Here is a 23,262-nt window from a genome sequence, read left to right as displayed (position 1 = left end):
CTCAGTGTATATCTGTAGGAAGTGTTTTATTTTATGTATTTCTTTTTTAGAGTTGCTCTTATTAAATGTGATGTTGATGTTTCAATAATTCACTGAGACTGAAAAGGAAACCATTTTGAAAGGATCTGTATTTCTGGCTGTCATACAGATACAAACACGTAATGAAATAGATGGCACGTCTTAATGCGTTCTGACACTTTCCTTCACAGTAAGTCGACATCTACCTATTTCATTTCCCGCTTTGTAATCACCAGGGACAAACAGAAACGGACAATGAGAGAAAATGAAAAATGCTATTCCATCAACACACAGAGTTACATTAGAAGATCGAAACATGAATGAAGTGGGCTTTATGAGTTATTATTTACATAATGGCAAACCTTCAGCGAGGGCTCCGGCTGAGTACTTTCGTATAGCTACTATAGAGGGTCAAAATACATGAGGAAAAAGTATGCCAAGCCAGGAAATGTTGTGTCCTAAATGCTCGTACAATGGCCATAGGGAAGGTCTGCTCAGTGTAGCGATCTCACAAGCAGCAGGGACGCATTAGCTTTAATAATACCTTTTAACAGTTCTGTTCCGACAGTAACGCACCCCCCTCTGTTCTATTGAGGGACGTGCCAGCCTAGCTCAAATCAACTGACACCTCTCAGGAGCGAATGCCCTGTCTGTCTCTGTTCCTTTCCCTTAGCCGCTCAGCCAATCACCCGGTGGGGAGGTAGGGAGTATCGCTGTGGTAATTGTAATCCGGACACACTTTCTGCACCAGCTTGTAGTCGGTGCTGTAGAAGGAGATGTAGATGCAGATGACTTTGAAGGGCTTGGAGCACAGCCAGGACACATGGCTCTGGGTCTGCTCCTGTGGGCAGCTCTGCGAAGGGTCGTGGGAACACAACGACTTCCTGGTGCCCTTCTCCACCTTCTCGTACTCCACCCTGCAGTTGAACAGCTTGGTGTCTTTGGGCTCGAGGACCGTCGACTGCTGCAGCTGGAACTCCACGGCCTTGGTGGGCGGCACCAGACCCACCGACACGTTGCCCTGGCCCGTCGCGTTGTGGCGGAAGTAGACGCTGAACGTGCCGTTGCCGTGGTCTACGATCTTCCCGGTGATCAGCAGGTTGAGCTTCACTGTCTTGATGTTGGAGTGGAAGTCGCCCCAGCCGAACATCTTCTTGAACTTTCCTGTCTTGACGATGGGTCTCCTCTTGGATCGGGAGCGGGGGTCACGAAGGCTAGAGGTGTTGTGGAGCCAGTCCCAGAGCTCCTGTTTAGAGTATGGTTCCAACTTGTCATAGTTCAGATCCAGGCCAGACAGGTTCTTGTCATAAAAGGTCTGGGAGAGCAGGCGACTGATGGATAAGTCCTTGCTGGTGTCTGTTGTCCAGAGGTCCTTAGCTCTCGACTTTGGGCTCTCTGACTTCAGAACATCTGAACTTCCAGAAGCAGACGAATGGGCACTTGTAACCTGTGGAAAACAAAGAGATAATACAATCCTATTTCAATGATGGGACACAACAGGCATGCAGTGAATGCCTTAAACCATTAAAAAAATAAGCCTGCTGTGTAGGATCAAAAGTTATATGTCCTTGATATGTCCTTGAATCTTTTGTTCTGCCCCTGAACAGGCAGTTAACCCACTGTTCCTAGGCTGTCGTGGAAATAAGAATTTGTTCTTAACTGACTTGCCTTGTTAAATAGAGGTCAAATAAAAAAAAATCAATTTTTGTGTTTTGTACCAATAGATCATACATGAACTGTAGATCTGAAATGGCAATAAAATCAATACCCATTTGAAATTCAGTGACGCTGAAGGTCATGACTAATGGATATAGAAATAATATGAGACAAATTCAGTGCATGACATAATTGCCTCATATGAACAGTGTCTTTTATCAAGCGTAAGGACATTCCAATCCTGCCATACATATAGATGAATGAAGCGTTTATTCAGTAGCCTACAGACGTGACGCAACACCAGACTATTACCCGCTGAATGTACCCTGAACGGTTGATTGATGATTCCTTTACTCCGGCCCTCATAATAATACAGATGACAGGGCTAAGATTCCCACTGCACTTCACGAAGAATGGTGACAGTGATGGCCTAACCCCATCTGTGGAACGTGACAGCAGATCTATCTGGGCAAAGTCTTACATGTTGTACCTTTACCTCAGATCAATACTAGGAGAATAAGGTCTTCTCTCTTTCACAAAGTTCACAGGATGACATTGCGGTAGGGTAGTCTGTGTATTGCAACAGTTATAGTGCGAATGCATGTTGGATTTGGACATAGAATACTTCATTTGGAAAATATCAAATCTTCTTATTTTTGGTGCTCAAGCCGAATTTCAATCTCATCTTTGTTTTGGGCCAAATTTGACTTCATATCCATGAACAGTGCAAAAGAATTGTGCAAAAACCTAATTATAAATCTGCCAACTTGATTTAATTTGACATTTTTCTTCAACAATGTGTTATAAAGGGGGCACTATTTAATGCATTGCTCACTTTAGTAAACTCTGGTTAAATAATCGCCTCCTTATAACGCACATTGTTGAAGAAAAGTTTTAAATTAAATCACACTGCGAGAATATAACGACGTTGATGGTATTTTTTGCACTTTGCAGAATTATTTTGCACTAAGAAAATGTTGCTGCAATGTTCTTTAACTTATACATTTGCCTTCTCCATCTGAAAAGAAATAGGGAAAGTTGAGTGGTTCAGTTTCATTGAATAGGAAGTATGAACCATCGTTCAAATAAGCCCCATTTATTTCCCAAGGCTTTCTCTTTCCCGATTCATTAGCAGTGGGCTCTCCAATGACCAAATGAAATATAGCTTTCATAGAGCTATAATTACCTGTGCTGCTAAATGACTGAAGCTCAATCTCAATGGATTCCCCCTACTCGGAAGGACTGCCAACCCCCCCCACCCCACCTTTATTTAACCAGGAGAAAGACTCAAGGTTAAAAGCATTTTAACATTTTAACACTAAATAAAATATTTAGTTTTCCCTTTAAGGATCTCACAACATATATCCCATTTAGTTGATTCAGACACGTTTCTCCTAAGCAATCATATGCACAATTCAATTTCAAAATGTTTCTTGAGAGCTAGCTTGGTCCTTGCGGTCTTGTCATGACGGTTATTATACTGGGTTCAACACTGACATGCAATTAGCTTTCATCTAAAGCACCTGACAGCCTGTGCAAACTGTCATGGTCGGGATTAGAGGGCCCCGTGTCACATTCGCAGAGACCCCAATTCCCGGATTATAACCAACCTGTAATCCACACTACAGAGATTAGGCAGATCAAGGCACTCCTGACTAAACCAACATTTACATCAAGGCAGCCTTGTCTGAGGAAACAGAGGAAAGGCCAAGATTACCTCGCTCTGTTTGAGAGCATGTGAGACATTATTTTCACATTTAGTTTCTTTTTTTCCCGCTGGTGTTAAATGGAGGTGGAGAAACAGGTTGTCACCAACAGCTATAATGGGGTGAATTTGAAAAGTTTGAGGCATTGCTCATCAGACAGTTCTAAATCTCACCTGTGGCCTCAAACAAACCAGAATTCCTGCACATGATTACACAAATACTGGGATGATTTTATAATGGAGGACATACCCTGTTAAATACCCTACTGAGTCCTATTGAAAATACCCATAGACATAATGTGGTATACACAGTCGATGGATGTACCTGAATGTTATCTCTTCCTGTTAAGGAATCCTTTCCCTAGAGGGAGGAAGATACAGTCTGGTACTGTACAGTAGCTTCCCTTGTGATAAGGAGGATATGCTGTAGGTTAAAACCCCAATATAGCAAAAATGTCTTGTTCTGATAAGACAACCTTGGTAGCTAAAAAACACCTAGGAGAGACTATTAAAAAGTGTGAGCTTTCATTCACTGAAATGGTACTGCAGCTGGAACTCGTGGGGGGGTGGGGGGGGAGTTATAGGGCAGACTTCTCTCTTCCGACGGACTGTTGCCATTTTAGCAACTAAATTGAGTGAATTCTGGGTGCTGCGATTAGCCGACACTTCCGGTTAAAGAGTCATTAGAGTTGGAATGGTTGGAACCGGCTGTCTCTATTCCTATTCCAAGCAACAATGTCGTCCATCTTGTTTGGGTAGTTTGGAGTTGTTTGTTTGCCATAGCTTGTCTCAGTATGTTGTGTTATAGTGGAACAAAATTTCACCATGTTGATGAATCTACATGAATCCAAGAATCATGGCCATTCCACCCATTCTATTTAGTATATAAAGGATCTTCACTGACATGACATACTTCCCTTTCAACTCTCAGCTACCATATGTGCCTAAATGAATATCAGACAGCACCTTACAGCACTGGTCAATCAGAACCATTCAGAATCTGTGAATCTGCAGGGACATGATTCCATCGTTCAGTGAGCAGAACGGAATTGAATCTAAGCGCAGTAAGACTGTACACATCTCCAGGGATATGTTTTAGGCCAGATGTGGCCTACCCTTCTCCTGGAGAGCTACTCTCCACAGGGTTTCGTTCTAGCCCTAATCTAACACTTGATTATACTAATTAGTAGCTCTCCTGGGGGAGCTGGCCATCACTCCTTTAGGGGATAGTTTGGTTGTGCTGATATCCAAATTAATCTTGGAAAATGTAGGATTTTCTTTCTCTGATGTTTTCATGGATCGTGAAATCACCAGAGTTACCTGAGGGGGTCAAAGATCATGGGCTTTAGAGTGAGGCATCTCAAGACATCTCAAATAGGTGTGAAATAGAATGGTAGACTATGAAACGTAAACAAACATAGGGCAGTATTGTCGTTGTGAGTTCTGTAGAGGATGAAAACGGTCAGCAGTTGGACTGAGGGTATTAACGTGGCAACAAAAAAATAGCCACTCTTTTCTCCAACTCACCCAGAGGATAAATACATAATCACATTATTTCACACACGAGTTGGTTCAAAGGCGTCCAAAATAAGTTTGCGAGGTTCCCATGGGTCTGTCAATCTGTCGAAGGAGCTCGAGGCTTGAGCTTAGGATGCGCCGAGCACGAAACAATTATGAGCACCCCATTAAAGCATGGCGAAGCAATTTGGAGGCGAAGCCTGGAAAAACATTCACATCAAGTGGTACAATTGAGAGTAAACACTTTCTGTACATCCAACACTTCATGTTTACAGTACTGTAGTGACATTTAACATTTAACATAGTATTAGTTTAATATAATTGCATCATAATGCACTGAATAAAAGTGTTCCTTAAAAAAAAGGAAAGGCTTCATTAGTTCAAGGGATAAAATGATTAGCGAGCCTAGTGAAGTGTGAAATTGAGTTTATAATTTTAAAGACTGCGAATTCAATTCGATAATGGGAATTGTATAAATAATTATTCATAATTCACTTATTTCAATCACTATGCAAACGAAGTGCTGATAACCCAAGGTAACTATTGAAGATTAGTCAACTTTGTGGGATTAAGTTCAAATAATGTGTAAGAGACAAATTGGGCCTATTTCTCTTGCTTGTCTGTTGACAGATTTACCTCATGCAGGGTTACTACGTACCAGAAGATTAACACAATTGGGATGTCTGTTATGGCAAACTGTTATGGCATAACAATGGAGATATTATGTCAAGCTTATCAAAAGGTGAAATGTCAAGCGTTTGAAATGTCAAACTTTTCAACTGAATTGAGTGACTCTAATGGGATATTCATCGGAGTCGATTGATTAAAATTAGATCTACAACCAATCGGAATGTGAATGACAAAATGTTTCCCTCTGCACACAACACAATAGTACATCTACTAAAAACAATAGATGAGTAAGTAAAGATGTAAAGGGAAATTTCACAAATGGTTCATCTTCATCATCTCCAGCACCACCCCATCAACATATGGGAAAATGGCGCTTTTCTATGTTTTGTAGTAAAAAGAAGATAGAGGAAGTGTTTTCAATGACATTATTGGTGTGCACTGTGTGATTTTAACCAATTATTAGTATGTATTGCCCACTAATTGTCTACTAATTGGTTGATGTCATCATTGGAAAGACTTATCTCCCTATGTATTTTTTACTACAAAACATAGAAACGCTGCATTTTCGCACATGTTGATGATGGGGTGGTTCTGGAGATAATGAATATGAAGTTGAAATATGGTGACATTTCCCTTTAAGAGTAAAAGCAAAGACTGGTGCTCTCCAATGTGCTGAAAAGCATACTCAAAATATATATGCAGCATATACATTTACCAAACACTTGTGAGTAAAAATTATTTGGAAAAATGCTATGGCACAGGCAACATCTGTACATTTAGAACACAAGATTTCAAAAGAGAGAAAATTAGATTTTTACTAGATAATTGACAACAAAAACTCAACTTACCATAGAAATGAGTGACAGGAGAACAACGCACCAACATGTGGACTTCATTCCTCTTGGTAGACCTTCACTTTTCATGCCTACCTGTACGCAAATCCCTTTCTTGAAAAATAAAATAAAATGGACTATGTAAAAATGCCACAACTAGAGATAAATGACAAAGGGAAACCCGAAAAAGACCCTGGAGAAAATAGCAGGGATCAATCTTCAGATTGACTGAGGGCTGAAAATCAAATGCTCTGTCTCTGTTTTGTCTATTGGAAGATGTGAATGATACGTTCTTTGTTGCAGGATTAGTAGCGGTGTTGCGTGAATGGTAGTGCTTGTAGGTCTGATTGTCAGTGTTATGTGATGTTTTATAGAGCGGGAGAAAGAGAAGAGAGAAAGGGGTATAGAGAGAGAGGGATAGAGAGAGGCAGGAAGAGGGAGAGAGAGAGAGGGGCGAGAAAGAGTGAGAGAGGCAGGAAAAGGGACAGAGAGAGAGAGAGAGAGAGAGAGAGAGAGAGAGAGGAGAGGGGGGTGAGAGAGAGAGAGAGAGGAGAGGAGAGGGGGTGAGAGAGAGGAGAGGAGAGGAGAGGGGGTGTGAGAGAGAGAGAGAGAGAGAGAGAGAGAGAGAGAGAGAGAGAGAGAGGGGGGGTGAGAAGAGAGAGAGAGAGAGAGAGAGAGGCAGGAAAAGGGCAGAAAAGGGACAGAGAGAGAGAGAGAGAGAGAGAGAGAGAGAGAGAGAGAGAGAGGCAGGAAGAGATATAGAGGGAAAGAGACTTCAAGAGAGCCTTGCAATATAACTTTTCATTTGTGTCTTGAGAGACATCTAGTGGTACATCTAACATAATGGACAGTACACTAGAAAGGCATTCATCAACATTTTCATTGTAACTTAGTATGTTTATAACACTTTCTTCATTTATTTTTAGTAATACTTCCGATACAATCTCTACAAAATGACGGAGTCTTATCTTTTTGTACAACACACAGCTTGCTTCAAGAGAACCACCATCAGTAATAGCATACACCCACTTTGCAATATTCAAACTAAACATTTGTGTGAAATACAAAATAAATGTACACATATGTTGATCTTTTTTTTTTTCTCTCCAAAAATTCAAAAAATATTTAAAAGGAAAACTGACAAAAAAAAGTAAACATTCTCCTCATCAGCTGCTCTTCTAGCTATCAGGCAGACTGGTCGAATTCTGCCACTGTAGAAAAACGGCGTCATATTTCCTCTGTATTCATATACTGTAATGACGGCTGCTTAGATGGACCTCGATATATATATACAGAATATATGATGTGATATTGTACACCGGGAGAACGACTGCATCATTATAATATGTCTAAGGGCACCTATGATATGGGTCATTGTGAAAAAAGGACATTTAAATAGTCTTGTTCCTAGAGCCTTTTGTCCTAGAAAATGGTATCGTTTAACTTCTATCGAAATTCATCAATCACCAAATTCATCAGTCATTCATCCCATGAATCAATGAAATACAGTTTAAACCTGTGCTGCACCCATTATTAAATATGTTGGTTTCATGAATGTATATGGTACTGTATATAGTTGATCATTGACACAATAAGGCAGAAGTTAGAGTTGCGTGACATTATAAATGAGGTAAAAATACAATAGTAGTCACACACATCATTTTAGCTTTAGAAGTGTTTTGTTTTTTGCGAAACAAGTTATCTAAAAAATAAGAAAATCCATTTACCCATTTATCTTCCATGTACATATGGGCTATGTTTCATATTTAGAACATTTAAACCATTGGAAATATCTCATTGTAAGCAAGAACAGAATCAATGGTCCTCATTTAAGTCGTCTGTTCAATTTCATTCGGGCATAGAGAGAGGGACAATACCAAACAAACTACAGTATATAGACCACAAAAGATACTGGACCAAAAACAAAACGAGTTCTGACAAAATAAAATCTATACATATTTACTATTGATTCACACCCCCCTGTGTTATAGAACGTGGACATCATCTCCAGTTATCTTGTATCCATGGCCTTGAAAATACCCATTATTTTCACATTTAGTTTCCAACTGCATTTGGTTGTGTCTTAAGAGAGGCAATGTTCTATGGCAATACAACGTATAACTCATCATGTGCATATCATGCTGCACTAATATAGTGCAATAATTGTGCCTGAAACAAAGCAAAAGGGAGACAGGCAATAGATCCAGTAACCAGGGATTGTTTCTCATCTTGTGTTCTCAGTCTGTATATGTTTATCCTTCAAGATAGGCCTCTGTCTAGGAATCAACCGGAAACCAGAAGTATCTCTTTGTTTGCGACCGAAGGAGATTTCAGTCAAAACCCAGAAAGGAAAGGAATCCAAGCCTTTTCATGGAGATTTTCCTCCCCTTCCCTGCGGTGACTTTTGGCAACGTGCGAACCGCCAGTGCATCCTAAGCCTCCAGCTACTCAACGTTTCAGTGACGAGCAGAAAAACACGGCAAGGAAATGAGCTTGTGCTGTTTTTGTTCAAAGACAGAAAAGTTTGTCTCTTCGCAGCAGCCCTTCCGTTTGAAAGCAAAAAATGGGCAAACAAAAAAAGGCATTTTCCTCGTAGTGAGTGGAGGCTGAGAAGGCTTTTGTTTAAGGAAATATCACAAAAGAAAATGGAAAAGGAGAACTGCTGCTTGAAATGGACTAAACCCAAATATGTATAAGTGGAGAAATATTTCCTCAATTCCAATCTCCAATTAACACATGAGGGCCCAAAATGGATTCAAGATGGCCGTTGGTCTTCTTCTTCTGATCTGCAAGATGAAAACATCCCTGTCCTTCCTATGATGGGATATGTCTCTTTGTTTTTACGGCAGGTGGGGCAGGTCTCTGGAGGACTAGGCTACCCCAGAGTCCTACATGTCAGCGTCCCCATCATAGGCTAAGGTGAGAGGTTTCAATCGGTTGTTCATTTGCCTCTGTCTCTTTGGTTTCTTTGGCTTTTTGCTAAGAGGAAGAGAGGACAACAGGTTACTACCCTGCCTTACAATCTATACACTACTGTGCAAGTAAAACACCAGCAGCACTAGAAAGTGGCTATTACTATTATGTCAGTTCTAACATATCGCTGCGATTGTTCCAAATGAATGATATCTCTATAAAACAGACATTTCGGGAAAAGACATTGGCATATCAAAAAGATAAAAAGCAAGTTAAAAGGTATTAGTATGTTAATTTGCATTAATATCTGTGGCCATGCTTCACTTGACTTCTATGGCTCTGAGCTATAAGGTACCTCTTGTATTGGCTCTGACAGTGCAAGAATATTACAGAGCTATTTAGCAACCATCACCATCCTAGGAAAAGAGAAGCACTATTGTTGTCCTGCAATTGTTAATGCCTCAAAAGATGCATGTGTAAACGCTTACTTCTACTGCATTTGTCCATATTTCTTGATGGTAACGTGAACGAGATCATCCTCAATAATTGGTGTTCCATGTATAACAAATGTGAGCACCGAAATAACTGTGTGTGACAATGTATGGTAAATAGATAAACAGGGATGAGATGGCAGAGGGGATTCGATAAAAGCAGGGGAATGTTGCTCCTGCTCTAAAATATAGTAGCTATCTGTCATGGCCACCAGAGGGCAGTATGACATCATCATTGTGCGATTTTACGTTCAAGAAAACAAATAAGTCTTCAGGAAAAGGTCAGAATGAGTCTTAATAGGGGTTGAATAAGTCAATGATGGTTACATTAGTTGTCACTAAGCCTGGTCACAGATTTTGTTCCAGGCCAAAACTAACACTTCTAAATGAGCTAATCTTCATCTTGAGATGTTGATTAGTAATTGGGTGTGTTAGGGTCTGGAGACCACTGCCCTAATGGTTTAGGTTAATTATTTGGTGAAGGTAAGCTCATCCTAAAGTCGGAAGCCTACTTACGACCAGGTTCTATCCGGAGCCTACCACCTACAGTATGAGGGACCCATAGAAGGCGATTTCCTGGGACTTCACCTGCACTAGCAACTTCACACAGCTGGTCAAGCGGGACACGTCATGTGACACTGGTGGAGGGGTCACAGAGGTCAGGGGTCAATGATTGGCACTGCAGCTACTTGTAGAGCTGCCTCTTTTTCCTCTTTAGCCGCTGCTTTGGCCGCTGCTTTGGCCGCTGCTTTGGCTACTGCTTTGGCCCAACTCTTGGCAATCGGGGCAGGTATAAGTCAACTCGTGTGCATTTTGACCCATCCAGACCACCGTCCCATTGGCGTTGGACTCAGTGGCCTGAAGACGGCGGCGGAGGACACTGTAACTGCTGCTGGCGACAGATGGCATGAAGAAAACAAAACAAACAACAACAAAACAATAAATAAACCAAAAAGATGGGGGGTGAACCGACTAATGACTAAATGAAAAGGTTCTAAATCTCAAATCTAATCGCCTCCCCCCCCCAAAAAAATCACTACGGGGATTTTGAATGAATGATGAAGGGATGGATGAGTAAAAAAGGACAAGATCAGAGCAGACTCACCAAGCTAGGTATATCATAGACACTATGAACATGAGCAGTACCAGGGCTCCCGCTGTTACACCATATACCCACATCTTCAGCTTGCCATCTGTGGAGGAGGGAGAGCTGTCAGTTCAGCTGGCTACGTGGCTGACGGTGTCCGTAACACAATCAGAATTGGGAAGAACAATTAATTTGTCAAGCACTTTGCCCACGCATCAAGCAAGGTTGGTGATGGCATCCTTTTGAAAGAAGTCTTCAGAGCTTCCACTTAGTTCCGCAATTTACAAAATGGACATGCAAATGCAAGGCAACATATGCCCGTTTCCATTCATTTCTGGCTTTGTAGATGTTGATCTGAATTGTGGTTTGAAGGACACGTCTCGACAGTCTCAACCTGTCAAAAATGGTAAGAGCCCAAGTTCCACTTACTGCCTCAGTGACATGCAGCACTCTAACCAGAAAGCACTATGGGGTTAACCAAGCATTTTGCTCTTTAGAAATGTTAAATCAGTTCATATTAGCTAAGAGCACACAAGAAAATAGCATAATACATAGTATCTCCTGTATTGGCTACAATCCTGCTGAAGCATCGAGCCAATCATCAGCCAAGTGCTTCCTTTTCATTTCATGCACTTATTTAGCAATGATGAAAGAGTAGCAGAGACACATTTTCCTCTGATCCATACTGGTCCTCCCATCACTTCACATTCTTGCTATATTTACTATTGTCAGAAGTGTGTGCAGAAATGCAACTCTCATAAACCAAAAGCCGTAAAGGCTATTTACTGTGGTCGGTGTAGCTTCACCTGTAAGAAATAATACCCCTGCAGCATCTCTCTCATTTTCATGGGTTTACTTTTTGTACCCTGCACCTGCAAGTTACTGAACGTGTGTTCACTACATCTAGGCTAGTCACGTAGCTGGTTCACCTGGTCCAAAGGGCTGCAGGTACCAGGTGCGTCCGGTGCGTCCAGGCTGTATGGTGGCAGGCAAGGTGGGCTTGATGGCACGGCTGGTCTTCACGTCAGTCTTCTTGTCCCCGGCTGTGGGGATCACCAGAATGGGTATGGGGGTGCAGTGGTCCAGCTGGCCACTGGAGGACATCACCTCTGTGTAGCCCTCCTCGCACATACACACGCCAGCCTAAAGAGGGCAGTGTTACACAAACACAGTTCACTGCTGTGTTTGAATATGGTAATATCTGTCACATCCTTGCTTCCTCTGTCCTTGTTTCCTCAATTCCTTTCAAAGCTAATTGGAGGAGGAGGTCAGAGGGAGGGACCTTGGATCCTCTCCTTTGATGCACTTTGAAAGGAATTGAGGAGACAAGGATGGAGGAAGCAAGGATTTGACAGGTATTAATGCTTTTAGACACAACCACGGTTGTCAGCTTGTCACTATCTGGCCATGCTAGAATGGACTGAAGTGCAACGCGTTCAGAGCACAAACCTAATCTGAACCACTCTCACTCAACAGACTACCCGTGAACAGCTCACCTCAGTGCAGAAGGACATTGGCAATTGACACGGCGGGTCACAGGAGTTGTTGTCGTCCCCTGGAGGATTGATATGGGGGCATCCTCCTGTAGGTCAAAGGTCACCAAAGAAGGATCAGATGGCATGTGATTGGTAAGATCTTTAGGCTTTGATGTCAACTCTAATAAGGCCTATGGAAAGAAGTGCATTAAGGCACCATTGAAGATTTAGCCGTGCCGCCTACCTGTGACGTTGAGTCCATCAGAGCGCTGACACCAGGTGACGCGAGAGGAGCCTAACCACGTGCTGCTCATCCACTTGTACTCAAAACACTCCCCATCTGTAAGAGCACAAGACATAATGATCTCGATGAGCCATTAAGCCAGGTACAGAACAGAGCCAAATTGAATTCAGATCAGTTCTACTGAATTAAACGGAACTTCATTGAACAGAGGGTTGTGGTTCGAGTTTTACATTCTGGATGAAAGGCTCAGGCTTTTGCTAGATGGCTTAGCATGAACGCTGTTAAAGTTTTATCAATATCTTCATCAGTGCTCCAAGTGACCCATAGTCTTTAGGGAGCCCTCTGATAACTAATCACCTGCACAACCAGTTCAACTCTATCATAAATAAGCAATCTAACTAAACATTTGGATTTTTCTCTCAGTGCGCGCTGGCTGCAGTATCATCGCTGCAATCAATACAATAGATTTTTATAGTGTCATCTGTCAGGGTATAATGATCTGGGCTGTTAATCTCCCCCTCTCTCTATTCCCTATATTGTTTCCTCTGCCTCTCCCCTCTCTCTCTTTCACTCCTCTCTTTCCTGTTCTTCCTCTCCATCCCATGTCTCGCTCCATCTCCCCCTGTCTCCCCTTCCTCTCCTTGTTAAAGAGCGCTGGGCCACCCCATCCCCTCTCCCTCATGGGCCCATAGTGATGCTTATAAACCAGGTCATCCCAGCGACGGCTGCCGTGGGGCGTCCGCAACAGTGTGTGAGAAAATGAGGGACTCCCCAGCCAGAGCCCAGGGGAACGTAGTGGGGGGTTGGGGATTCACATAACACTGTATTCTCTAGTCCAACCCATGAATAAAATGCCTGAGGGACCATGCTAGTACTGTATAAAAACATGAGGAATTTGTTTTGCCATATTTTGACCTGGTAAAATAAATTCCTCATGTAGAATGTTATTTGACTTCGGTGAAAACATAAAACCTGGGTTGTATTCATTAGGCACCAAATGGAAGAAAATGGACTGAAGCGGGAAGGGACTACCTTAATTGTCCAATAAAAACAACAACATACATTTTCGTCTTCCGTTGCAAAACACTTTGCTCGTGTGCCCTAATGAATACAACCCTGTTCTCCCAATCTCACCAGTGCAAGGTCGGGACTCCCAATCCTGGTCAGGACACAGCTGGACATTCTCGGGCTCCTGGGCCATGACGGCTCGCGAGCGCACCTGGACAGAGCCAAAGTCCACGCCGGCCCCTTTGGCACACACACTCAGACACGGGCTCCAGTCAGACCACTCCATCAGGTAGCATTCACCTACAGAGAGGAGAGAGAGAGGAGAGAGAGAGAGAACCACACAGCTGTTAGCTTCTTTGTTCCATTTGGAGTCATATGCCTAGAGAATCAGAGCAAGAAACACAACTAAAGCGAACCAAGTCAGGCTTATTAAACTCTTGGGGTTGAAGAACGTCTATTACAGCTCAAAGCAGATTGTTGTTGAAGTAATGCATGTGTATATCTGCATATAAAGGAGATGTTATGAATTCACAGCGTGTTGTGCTGTTTTTTCTCTATGCTTTTCTTGTACAGGAACAGGTTCAATCTAGATCTATGCTGCCAGCCACACTGTACCACGATGCACAATATAAAAAAACAACAACACACCTACATAAGAATTTGTTCTTAACTGACTTGCCTAGTAAAATAAAGGTAAAATAAAAAATTAAAAAATAAGACAGGAGCGCTGTATACAGTTATCTGGTTGTTTACCTGGACAGGGCAGAACACAGGTCTCCTTCAGTATGATCAGCTTGTCTCTGTTGACAGCCAGCTCCAGACCCCCACACAGCTCCTCCTCCACCATGTTGGCCTCTCCTTCTCCGGAGCCGTCTGACACGAAGCACGTCAGGTTCCGGTAGCGAAGTCCCGCTCCACATACCACCTCCTGGGGGAGACAGACACACACACACACGGAAAAGTCAGATCATATCCTTTTTGTAGGTTAACTGAGTACAAGGGTCAAAGAGAGAATAAGACAGTGTGGTGTAGCCTACCTCCACCCTGCACTCAGACCAGGGACTGTACTGCCACCTGTAACAGGGTCTGACAGGACAAGGTTTCCACTGCTCCAGCTGAGAGGGACAGGGACGCCCGTCTCCCTGGGACCCCTGCACCACCCCCCTGCTACGCCACATCCTCCCTGAAACACAAACATGCAGTGACATCATTAATGTGAGACACTCACTGGACAATTAGTCTTGTACAGATGTAGGATCTTAATTTGATCACCTTGTTGCAGGAAAACTTTCTGGCAATGCAGTGTAGTGTATTTGAGGTTTAAAAGGCTCCTGAAGTTTGTAATTTTTACTTTGAAATTTCACACTTCATTTTCCCCCTTATGACAAAAATCTATCAACACCTTTAAAAATGTCCATGAATTATAATCCAGATAATAATTCACATTTCCTGTTGGTGAGTGTTATTTTCCTGCTGTAGCTAAACTGACTCAAATGAAGATTCTACATCTGTAGTAGTTACAGTATCGCATCTACCTTAAGACATTTATTTATTTTATTTCACCTTTATTTAACCAGGTAGGCAAGTTGAGAACAAGTTCTCATTTACAATTGCGACCTGGCCAAGATAAAGCAAAGCAGTTCGACACATACAACGACACAGAGTTACACATGGCGTAAAACAAACATACAGTCAATAATACAGTATAAACAAGTCTATATACAATGTGAGCAAATGAGGTGAGAAGGGAGGTAAAGGCAAAAAAGGCCATGGCGGCAAAGTAAATACAATATAGCAAGTAAAACATTGGAATGGTAGTTTTGCAATGGAAGAATGTGCAAAGTATAAATAAAAATAATGGGGTGCAAAGGAGCAAAATAAATTAATTAATTAAATACAGTTGGGAAAGAGGTAGTTGTTTGGGCTAAATTATAGGTGGGCTATGTACAGGTGCAGTAATCTGTGAGCTGCTCTGACAGTTGGTGCTTAAAGCTAGTGAGGGAGATAAGTGTTTCCAGTTTCAGAGATTTTTGTAGTTCGTTCCAGTCATTGGCAGCAGAGAACTGGAAGGAGAGGCGGCCAAAGAACGAATTGGTTTTGGGGGTGACTAGAGAGATATACCTGCTGGAGCGTGTGCTACAGGTGGGAGATGCTATGATGACCAGCGAGCTGAGATCCAGAGGGGGACTTTACCTAGCAGGGTCTTGTAGATGACATGGAGCCAGTGGGTTTGGAATTACCTAGCAGGGTCTTGTAGATGACAGTATGAAGCGAGGGCCAGCCAACGAGAGCGTACAGGTCGCAATGGTGGGTAGTATATGGGGCTTTGGTGACAAAACGGATTGCACTGTGATAGACTGCATCTAATTTGTTGAGTAGGGTATTGGAGGCTATTTTGTAAATGACATCGCCAAAGTCGAGGATTGGTAGGATGGTCAGTTTTACAAGGGTATGTTTGGCAGCATGAGTGAAGGATGCTTTGTTGCGAAATAGGAAGCCAATTCTAGATTTAACTTTGGATTGGAGATGTTTGATATGGGTCTGGAAGGAGCGTTTACAGTCTAACCAGACACCTAAGTATTTGTAGTTGTCCACGTACTCTAAGTCAGAGCCGTCCAGAGTAGTGATGTTGGACGGGTGGGTAGGTGCAGGTAGCGATCGGTTGAAGAGCATGCATTTAGTTTTACTTGTATTTAAGAGCAATTGGAGGCCACGGAAGGAGAGTTGTATGGCATTGAAGCTTGCCTGGAGGGTTGTTAACACAGTGTCCCAAGAAGGGCCGGAAGTATACAGAATGGTGTCGTCTGCGTAGAGGTGGATCAGAGACTCACCAGCAGCAAGAGCGACCTCATTGATGTATACAGAGAAGAGAGTCGGTCCAAAAATTGAACCCTGTGGCACCCCCATAGAGACTGCCAGAGGTCCGGACAGCAGACCCTCCGATTTGACACACTGAACTCTATCAGAGAAGTAGTTGGTGAACCAGGCGAGGCAATCATTTGAGAAACCAAGGTTGTCGAGTCTGCCGATGAGGATGTGGTGATTGACAGAGTCGAAAGCCTTGGCCAGATCAATGAATACGGCTGCACAGTAATGTTTCTTATCGATGGCGGTTAAGATATCGTTTAGGACCTTGAGCGTGGCTGAGGTGCACCCATGACCAGCTCTGAAACCAGATTGCATAGCAGAGAAGGTATGGGTAGATTCGAAATGGTCGGTAATCTGTTTGTTGACTTGGCTTTCGAAGACCTTAGAAAGGCATGTTAGGATAGATATAGGTCTATAGCAGTTTTGGTCAAGAGTGTCCCCCCCTTTGAAGAGGGGGATGACCGCAGCTGCTTTCCAATCTTTTGGAATCTCAGACGACACGAAAGAGAGGTTGAACAGGCTAGTAATAGGGGTGGCAACAATTTCGGCAGATAATTTTAGAAAGAAAGGGTCCAGATTGTCTAGCCCGGCTGATTTGTAGGGGTCCAGATTTTGCAGCTCTTTCAGAACATCAGCTGAATGGATTTGGGAGAAGGAGAAATGGGGAAGGCTTGGGCGAGTTGCTGTTGGGGGTGCAGTGCTGTTGACCGGGGTAGGAGTAGCCAGGTGGAAAGCATGGCCAGCCGTGGAAAAATGCTTATTGAAATTCTCAATTATGGTGGATTTATCAGTGGTGACAGTGTTTCCTATCTTCAGTGCAGTGGGCAGCTGGGAGGAGGTGTTCTTATTCTCCATGGACTTTACAGTGTCCCAGAACTTTTTTGAGTTTGTGTTGCAGGAAGCAAATTTCTGCTTGAAAAAGCTAGCCTTGGCTTTTCTAACTGCCTGTGTATAATGGTTTCTAGCTTCCCTGAACAGCTGCATATCACGGGGGCTGTTTGATGCTAATGCAGAATGCCATAGGATGTTTTTGTGTTGGTTAAGGGCAGTCAGGTCTGGGGAGAACCAAGGGCTAGATCTGTTCCTGGTTCTAAATTTCTTGAATGGGGCATGTTTATTTAAGATGGTTAGGAAGGCATTTAAAAAAATATATCCAGGCATCCTCTACTGACGGGATGAGATCAATATCCTTCCAGGATACCCCGGCCAGGTCGATTAGAACGGCCTGCTCGCTGAAGTGTTTCAGGGAGCGTTTTGCAGTGATGAGTGGAGGTCGTTTGACCGCTGACCCATTACGGATGCAGGCAATGAGGCAGTGATCGCTGAGATCTTGGTTGAAGACAGCAGAGGTGTATTTAGAGGGGAAGTTGGTTAGGATGATATCTATGAGGGTGCCCGTGTTTAAGGCTTTGGGGAGGTACCTGGTAGGTTCATTGATAATTTGTGTGAGATTGAGGGCATCAAGTTTAGATTGTAGGATGGCTGGGGTGTTAAGCATGTTCCAGTTTAGGTCGCCTAGCAGCACGAGCTCTTGGGTCATTGACACTGACCCAACTCCAGCCACTTTAATAATGGGAATTGATGGGAAATGATGTAAATATATCACTTGCCACTTTAAACAATGCTACCTTATATAATGTTACTTACCCTACATTATTCATCTCATATGCATACGTATATACTGTACTCTACATCATCGACTGCATCCTTATGTAATACATGTATCACTAGCCACTTTAACTATGCCACTTTGTTTACTTTGTCTACATACTCATCTCATATGTATATACTGTACTCGATACCATCTACTGTATGCTGCTCTGTACCATCACTCATTCATATATCCTTATGTACATATTCCTTATCCCCTTACACTGTGTATAAGACAGTAGTTTTGGAATTGTTAGTTAGATTACTTGTTGGTTATCACTGCATTGTCGGAACTAGAAGCACAAGCATTTCGCTACACTCGCATTAACATCTGCTAACCATGTGTATGTGACAAATACAATTTTATTTGATTTGATTTGATTTGAGCTCTGAAGGTAGATGGGAGGCAATCAGTTCACATATGGTGTCCAGAGCACAGCTGGGGGCAGAGGGTGGTCTATAGCAGGCGGCAACGGTGAGAGACTTGTTTTTAGAGAGGTGGATTTTTAAAAGTAGAAGTTCAAATTGTTTGGGTACAGACCTGGATAGTAGGACAGAACTCTGCAGGCTATCTTTGCAGTAGATTGCAACACCGCCCCCTTTGGCAGTTCTATCTTGTCTGAAAATGTTGGAGTTTGGAATAAAAATGTCTGAATTTTTGGTGGTCTTCCTAAGCCAGGATTCAGACACAGCTAGAACATCCGGGTTGGCAGAGTGTGCTAAAGCAGTGAATAGAACAAACTTAGGGAGGAGGCTTCTAATGTTAACATGCATGAAACCAAGGCTATTACGGTCACAGAAGTCGTCAAAAGAGAGCGCCTGGGAACATGTAGAAAGTCTGCAGACGTTGAAGACTATTTCATTCAGAAAGGAAGCTTTGACTGTGATTTACATCCACATATGACTGATGTCTGAATAGTGAGATGCACGAGCTCCGTCTAGACAAACGCAAGTCAATGGTGTGTTGTTCCCTCCTTTATTCTTTTCCTTCCTTAAGAATGGAGCAGTCTGCTAAAGTTCATCCTTTGTTTGAATGTCAGGTCATTCACCATTCAATTGGCAAAGAAATGTAATTACCGTATAGGCCTACAAACAGTTATTGTGTGTATTTATGTACATGTGTATTCGCGTGTACTCCTGTGCGTCTTTTGCGTGTGTGTTACTATATTATTTATAGGTTACTGTATCAGTCGTCCCTAACTACTTGACAAAGGCAGCTCTTGAAAAAGCCTGCTACACTGTTCTGTGCTCCAGCCATATCGATTACCTCTCCACTTCCAGTCCTCCACTTGAGCAAAATGACTTTTCCTTTCCTTTCTGTTCTGACAACTACTGCCTTCCTATTATATGACTGGACCATATGAGGTGGTGAAGTCTCTTGTGTGTAATGGATCGGGTGGGCTGCAGTTTGAGTATTTCGTAAGCCTTCTTGATTCTAAAGGGCTTTGCAATGTGATGTATACAGTAGATATACTAAGAGTGCATCATCTCAGATGAAGTATAGGCATTAAGATATATCACACACACACACACACACACACACACACACACACACAGATTGTGATTTGCTGTAACACACTGGTACTTCAAGTACTGCAGACTCAATTTCCACCTCTCCCTCGCATTCATTCCTCTCTTTCCACCGCTCTCGTAGAAATCCATCTCATTGCTTCCACGCCACATGCTCTTTCAACCCCCTTACCCTTTCTCCGTCTCTGTTTTGCAATTGGTCACACATAACAGCTCATTTTCCAACACAGAGCCAGCAATCCTCTCCCTCAACCAAACAAAGAACACCTGCTATCCTTATCAGACAGTAAAATACAGCACTCTCTCTCAGACATAATTCTACCTCACACCCTGTTCTAGCCAACAGAACATCCTCTATAGATCAGGTGAGGATCCCCATTGCACCTTTAACCACTATTAAAACACTTATCTCTTGCCTGTGATTTAGCTGCAGGTGCTAGAGGCTACAGGCTGGTTGTTACTTCAAAGGGCTTCCCACAGGGCTGCTAGCAGACAGACATAATAGGACAGGATCAATTGTCTGATGCCGCACAACAAACAAACAACAAAGGACAGAGCAGTCACTTTACAGGGCGACGCATGAGGCAATCTCTCTCAGTTCAATGAGTAGTCTTGCTATTTTTTTTTTTTCGGGGGGGGTGTGTGATGTGTCTGAAACGGGCCGATGTTGTTTTTGCTGGTGCAGGCGGAGATCCCCGTGATCGCTGGTCATCTGACAGCATAAAGGAGCTGTTCATTTAACATGGGTTGATAGCACAGCGAACGTAGGGAGATGTGCATTCTATTATGTAAGGCCATTCTATTATGTAAGGCCATTGGTTGAACGGAATAGAGTGAGATTGAAGACACTGTATGACGGTGTTAAATGCCGTTTGTCTTGTTTGTAATCTTTGTTTTTTCCCTAACCATGGCTGCCTGAGATATTCTGGGATTTCAGCTTGAATAGGATATGTGTGGCAAACAAAGCATTCAATTGCAGAACATTCAAATGTTCCTTCTCTAACTCATGCACTGCATCTCATATTGAAGCAATATTCATATAACCACCAAGATGAGTCTGGTTTGATGACCCTCTGGAGAAGTTAACCCATTAAGTGTCCTTCACTTCTTCTTCTTGACCATCTCAGACGTTCAGCTAGGAGCCGTTGACAGAATAAGGATATAGGAGGAGAATCAGGTCTTACCATCCAGTCCACACGTGTGCGAGCATTCTGACCAGGCCGACCAATCAGACAGCTGGCAGTTGACGGGACACTCCACCACACAGGAAATGTTCATTTGCCACTTCCTCTCCAGGCTCAGCTATGAAAGAGCGGGATCATTATCACTCAGTAACAGTATCATAGTGGGGGTTTTGCAACAGACTGTTACAGCCAGCCCAGACCCACTACTTCTTACTTCTGTCTGACCCCTAGGTAAACAGCCTATAATTCCCAGGAGCTGCTGGTTCTGTTCTGGCACAAGATGGGCACCCGGCTTGTTTAAACCCTATTATCCCTGATTGAGCCGGACTGAAACTGGGCCATGGGTTCAATAGCAGTGAGGTTAGTTTTTCCACTACAGCCTGCAAGGGACAATTTGAGAGCGTCTGCATGGATTAGGAACAAACTGAGTTGAATCTGATGGGGCTACAGCAATCCTCCTGTGTAAACACTTCTAAATGTTTTATGGAGATGCTGTATATGCCTGTCATTTTATTTGCCTAGAATCACTTGTGGCTGACACTGATCCAAAGAGATAATACATTATGTTACTGCTGCTCTGCTGAGCTAAATTAGTAATACTCCAAGGACACACAACTTCAAAATATTGACAGTACAGATGGTTCAGTTACTCTGGAAACGGTCCAATTTCTATATCACTAGTATTGACTCAGTATTGGCTTTCATCATAGTGGACCTGAATTTGTAATCAGGAGTTAGAGCGTTTAAGAGGGTCTCACCTCCTTACAGAACTTGAGGTCGACAGACTTGCCGTCGCTGCGTACACAGTCCAGCATCCGCGTCTTGATGCCATTCCCACACACAGCATTGGCACTTAGCTGACAAGTGCTCCAGTCTGAGGGGAAAATGCAGAACAGTATGAAAATCACACTAAAATTCAAGACAAACTCACAAACATACACTGAGTATAATAAACATTATAAACACCTTCCAAATATTGAGTTGCACTCCTTTTTGCACCTCAGAACAGCCTCAATTTGTCAGGGCACAGACTCTACAAGGTGTAGAAAACGTTCCACAGGGATGCTGGCCCATGTTGACTCCAATGCTTCCCACAGCTGTGTCAAGTTGGCTGGATGTCCTTTGGGTGGTGGATCATTCTGATACAAATCGGTGTGCCTGGCATCTACTACCATACCCCGTTCAAAGGAACACATTTTTTTTGTCATGCCCATTCACCCTCTGAATGGCACACATACACAATCCATGTCTCAATTGTCTCAAGGCTTGATTATCCTCCTTTAACTTGTCTCCTCCCCTTCATCTCTACATTGATTGAAGTAGATTTAACAAGTGGCATCAATAAAGAGTCATAGCTTTCACCTGAATTCACCTGGTCAGTCTATGTCATGGAAAGAACAGGTGTTCTAAAATGTTTTCTATACTCAGTGTACTGTAAGGCCCGAACCAATGATTTATATATACACTAGATGGCTAATAGGTAGCGCTGATTTGAAGCTACCACACCACCATTTTATTACCCTGCCCACCGTTGTAAAAATAAGCTATAGAAATTCATTTTAATTAATTTCTACATTTGTTTTTACCAAATTGATTCTATTACAGACACCTTAATGCATACTTTGAAATTATTATTATGTGAGCTAAACATACAAATAATAATAAAATAAATATGTAAAAACATTTTCCTTAAAGTATCATTTTTTGATAGTAAAGTGTTGCTGTGCCAACTACAATATTTAAATACTCAAATCCATGTTATTTCGTCCTTGAAACATTTAATAGAGATACTGTAAAGAGTTCCCTTATATTCATACGGAGGACTCGTTCTTCTGGGGAGTACCAATATGTCCGACCGGTACCGTCAAAGCCTTTCATTTGTCCATTACATCCGTAATCTAGTGTTTATATACATCATTGCCCCAAACCAGACTTGAGATACACGTGCAAAGCTTCAATTATTGGGCAAAGGGTACATTGGATGTCAAAGCCTGTTTAAGGCAGTGCCAACCCCAAGCCTTTTTCTAAAGTTAGGATATTTACTCAGTTGAGTTTGATGGCAGTTGATTAAGTTTGGCAACAGATGCGTAGAGAACACCTCTAACACTTGAACTGAACATGAACTGAGTCATGACTGCTGGTAACACCTGCTCTGCCATGCTTTGACAGCTGAACTAGGACATGTGACGGAGGAGCACGTAAAACGATCAAGAGAAATTGTGGAATTGTCATACTTGCATAAAAATAAAGACCTTAATAGAAAATGACTCCAGTGAAAGTAAAAAGTCACCCAGTAAAATACTACTTGAGTGAAAGTCAAAAAGTATTGGATTTTAAATATACTTAAGTATCAAAAGTAAATCTAATGGATGAAATAGAAAAAAGTAGAAGTATATTATATTAATCAAAGAAAATGGCACAATTTTCTTTAAAAAAAAATGTATAGCTAGGG

General features: G+C 42.5%; 2 protein-coding genes across 6 annotated transcripts in view; both read right to left on the bottom strand.

Annotated features, from left to right (window-relative positions):
* Positions 1–599: 599 nt before the first annotated feature.
* On the bottom strand, positions 600–6,778 carry LOC118364043 (neurexophilin-1-like). The gene is made up of 2 exons (XM_035745291.2): positions 6,376–6,778; positions 600–1,465 (listed from the first exon to the last, which is right to left on the bottom strand). The coding sequence occupies exons 1-2, from the start codon at positions 6,448–6,450 to the stop codon at positions 704–706; spliced, it is 837 nt and encodes a 278-aa protein (XP_035601184.2). The 5' UTR covers positions 6,451–6,778; the 3' UTR covers positions 600–703.
* Positions 6,779–7,248: 470 nt separating this feature from the next.
* The window catches only part of LOC118364373 (thrombospondin type-1 domain-containing protein 7A-like), a 108,401-nt gene continuing 92,387 nt past the window's right edge, over positions 7,249–23,262 (bottom strand). Inside the window, exons 19-29 of one of the 5 annotated variants that reach the window (XR_008087887.1) lie at positions 21,569–21,684; positions 20,811–20,928; positions 14,616–14,761; positions 14,332–14,506; positions 13,705–13,878; positions 12,571–12,666; positions 12,348–12,433; positions 11,781–11,994; positions 10,870–10,957; positions 10,281–10,653; positions 7,249–9,339 (exon numbers count right to left, since the gene is read on the bottom strand). Coding sequence is in view for 3 of the 5 variants with exons in the window: in XM_052489527.1 (XP_052345487.1) it covers positions 10,479–10,653; positions 10,870–10,957; positions 11,781–11,994; positions 12,348–12,433; positions 12,571–12,666; positions 13,705–13,878; positions 14,332–14,506; positions 14,616–14,761; positions 20,811–20,928; positions 21,569–21,684 (1,388 nt within the window). In the remaining 2 variants the exon portion in view is untranslated. Of the gene's footprint in view, positions 10,654–10,869; positions 10,958–11,780; positions 11,995–12,347; positions 12,434–12,570; positions 12,667–13,704; positions 13,879–14,331; positions 14,507–14,615; positions 14,762–20,810; positions 20,929–21,568; positions 21,685–23,262 lie in introns of all 5 variants that reach the window. The other 4 variants (XR_008087888.1, XM_052489527.1, XM_052489528.1 and 1 more) reach the window with 4 other exon arrangements.

The sequence above is a fragment of the Oncorhynchus keta genome, chromosome 31 (assembly GCF_023373465.1).
Source record: "Oncorhynchus keta strain PuntledgeMale-10-30-2019 chromosome 31, Oket_V2, whole genome shotgun sequence".
In the NCBI taxonomy this organism is placed as follows: Eukaryota; Metazoa; Chordata; class Actinopteri; order Salmoniformes; family Salmonidae; genus Oncorhynchus; species Oncorhynchus keta.
The sequence above is the reverse complement of the archived record's forward strand: the minus strand, read 5'-3'. Positions and strand labels throughout refer to the sequence as shown.

Coding starts and splice junctions, on each gene's coding strand:
- LOC118364043 (XM_035745291.2), bottom strand. CDS start 6,450: ATGAAAAGTGAAGGTCTACCAAGAGGAATGAAGTCCACATGTTGGTGC. Junction 1,466..6,375: donor TCCTGTCACTCATTTCTATG/GTAAGTTGAGTT, acceptor TGTTTTCCACAG/GTTACAAGTGCCCATTCGTC.